Source organism: Dipteris shenzhenensis, chromosome 11 (genome assembly GCF_047967505.1).
Source record: "Dipteris shenzhenensis isolate YYH24624 ecotype China chromosome 11, Dip_SZ_1.0, whole genome shotgun sequence".
Taxonomy (NCBI): domain Eukaryota; kingdom Viridiplantae; phylum Streptophyta; class Polypodiopsida; order Gleicheniales; family Dipteridaceae; genus Dipteris; species Dipteris shenzhenensis.
The window spans coordinates 11,435,802-11,438,862 of NC_141606.1; the positions used below are offsets into that span (position 1 = coordinate 11,435,802).

A 3,061-nucleotide genomic window follows, 5' to 3' on the forward strand; every position below is an offset into this window, starting at 1 on the left:
GTGGCAGGCCAAAAAAACAGCAAATGGATTGGGTGGCTAACAAGTCAAAGGTGGTAATAGGTGGAGTCTATTACACATCGATTGAGTTTTTGTCGCAGTCCATTACTATTTCTGACCAAACTCAAAACAAATGGACGTGATCACCACATCCGGGCACCAAGACGTGATCCATGCATGATTCAGGAAAGTCGAGACTGTCGAGGCTTGAGAGCTTTTCGTTGGGAAATAATGATGGAGAATCAGCTGCGGCACTCGCAAACCTGAGGGACCGATTGCGAAGCGTTAGAATTGGGCTGAGGAGGAGGAGGAGCAGAAACAGAAGAGCTCTGGAAGTTGGCTATAACAGCACCCAGCCAGTTGCCGATGTGTGTGGCATTGAGTCCTAGCGGTTGGTCTTTATAGTGGCTGAAGCAGTCACTTGCTTTGCTTGGATCTGAACAGGGCTCCGTATTTGGGTCCCTCCAGTACCCTTCGTGCTGCAAGCCCACCCAGCGTGCCAGGTTGCGGTAGATGAATTGGCCATTTCCGGCGAGCTCCAACCAGCCTCTGGGAAACATCTCCATGACTCGACCTCCCGGCGACATGAAGATGATGTTGGTCAGCTGCGCTCCATGAGCAGACACCAGAATATCTGTGTGGCTCATGCCTTCTACCTAATGAGAAGAGAAAGAGAGAGAGATCAGATGGGAAAAGGACTATCCGCTGGAATCGCAACAATTCGCGCAGCAGAAAAGTGCATTTATAAAGAAATCGAGTATGTGCTTTATCCGTCGTGAGCAGGGAGAATGATGAAACCTGTTGACAGAATGTGAGATTGGAAACATACATGACGGACCACCTACACCCGTTCACAAGTTCGCATTGCTGCCTCACCACGTCTCGCCATGCGTCTTCGTCTTTAAATCCCCGCCCTCCCGATCGAGCTACCAGGGTGACTCTCACCTCGCCATCCTTGGGCGTGCTGACCGCCGACACGTTGCAGCTCTGGCGAGCTTGACACCGGGCTTCCGTGTACATCTTCCTTCGCATTTGTCCTCGCATCCCATGTATCCCAATGCGGCTAACTATCGCTTGCTCAAAACATACCGGGTGCTCCCCACTGCTAATCGTTTCCACTGTATGCGGCAATCCCGCGGCTCTCATCACGTTGCCAATCCAATTGCCAATCTCGTTTCTATATTCGGCTTGATGGAAAGTCAGTAGCCTCGAAGCAGCACCACATCCATTGTCTATTCTCCAGTAGACGAATTGTATTAGATTGTACATGGCGTGCCAAGGATTGCCGAAGTCCCAATACGTATCGGAGATCAGTGTGATACCTGACAGTAAGACGGAGCTGATCGGCAGGCCGTCCTTAAAAGCAAATGCGTAGAAGTTCCTCGTTCCGTCGGACGTATTGTTCCCCTTGAGGCAGAGCAAACGATCATGTGACAGGGCGGATGGAAATGTGAATATCTCGGGAGGCCCCTCGCCGGCCATCCCCCTTCCTTTCAGTACGGACATGAAATAATGCCACATATGTCCATCTGTGTCTGCACCAGTAGTATCCACGTCTTTGAGAGGTACGAATTGGACGCTCAGAGAGAGCTGCTGTTTAAAGACCTGAGCTGCGATTTCCAGCTCCTTTACCTTCCTTTCGACCGTCGATCCCAGTTGCTCCTTACGATGCCCATTTGCCTCCAGCTCAGCCAGACGCTCCAGGATGAGTTCAGTCTGATTCTGATTCATGCTTAAGGCGTGCCGAGATCTTTCAAGAATGTGGATAGTATCGAGTAGGTAGCTGCTATAATTTAAGTGCTCGTTGAGAGCAGACAAGCGCTGCGCTGACTCCTGCCGGAGAAGTCTGGCGAACTGGGATATAACCACCAGGACAGCCACGAGGATAACCACGAGAAGGATGAAGTTGGGGGCACGAGGGAAGCTAGCAGGGGGAGCCATTTTGGAACTAACAAGTGCGGTTTTGCATGATGGTTGTGGAGGTTGGTAAAGAGAAGGCAAATTCGGAGCCGAAAAGGCAAGTGGTGATACGCATGAGGGATGCTCTATGGATGTAATGAAAAGAACGAGGTGGGTTGTCAAGGCAACAAAGAGAGGAGGAGGAGGTGGAGGAGAATAAGAAGACACTAGAGAGTGAGTGAAGAAGAAGAAGAACATTATTTTTTTACATGCTCTTTACTTTAAAATGAAGAAGAGGAAGAAAAAGGAGTTAGAGAGCCAATAAAGAAGAATAAAATCTATATACAAGCCCTTTATATACATGTTTAAATACTCTATATCATAAGCTACTCCCAATTTTCAAAATGCGACCCTTTCCCCCCCCTCTATAGACGTGAGCACAATGCACATCGTGACCCACTTGTCAAAGCTTTTAAAAGCCTTGCCTTGGTGTAAGCTCTCGCTCTCATAAGTTGCTTTGTATCTCTTTCCCTTATTCATTCCTTTTTAGTTATCCCAAGACCTCTTTTGAGCTCTTGTCATTCCGTTTTCCTTTCCTTTCTAGTTATCCCTTATCCATTCCGTTCTAGTATCCCAAGGCGTCTTTTGGGCTCTTTTCATTCACTTTTCCTTTTATAAGCTTCTTCAGTTATCCCAACCAGTTTTGTTTTTATCATTGACAAGTGGACTCTTGCTTACATCAACCTTAACACAAGTATTCCAACTTTGTATATTACTCCCTTTTCCTTTGAACTTTCCTTTCTTGTTATCCTAATACCTCTTTTGTTTTCACCATTGACACTGGAGTCTTGCTTACATCAAAATTAACACAAATTTTCCAACCATTCTACAAGCTCCAAATTCTCTCTCTCGCGACTTAAATGTTATAAAAAGAAAAAAGAAAGTCGACATAGCTTTGGGTTTGTAGCTCACTCACTTTCCTTTCTCAATATTACCCTTTCTCAATCAAAGAGAAATGTTAATCTCTTGTAATGAATCAACGAGGACCTCCCATAATAAATGTGCCATAGAGAACATTTCCTTCAAGTAAAATTCTTTGATTACAACCTTTGCAACTTGCAAACTATTAACCAAACAAAGCGTGGTGGTTTGTTGCATATCATAT

The 3,061-nt window shown here is 46.2% G+C and overlaps 1 protein-coding gene across 1 annotated transcript; it reads right to left on the bottom strand.

The window, feature by feature from the left end:
- Positions 1–239: 239 nt before the first annotated feature.
- LOC147896611 (uncharacterized) lies at positions 240–1,938 on the bottom strand. The gene is made up of 2 exons (XM_087381919.1): positions 796–1,938; positions 240–653 (listed from the first exon to the last, which is right to left on the bottom strand). Exons 1-2 carry the CDS (start codon positions 1,936–1,938, stop codon positions 240–242), a joined length of 1,557 nt encoding a protein of 518 aa, XP_087238045.1.
- Positions 1,939–3,061: the final 1,123 nt, after the last annotated feature.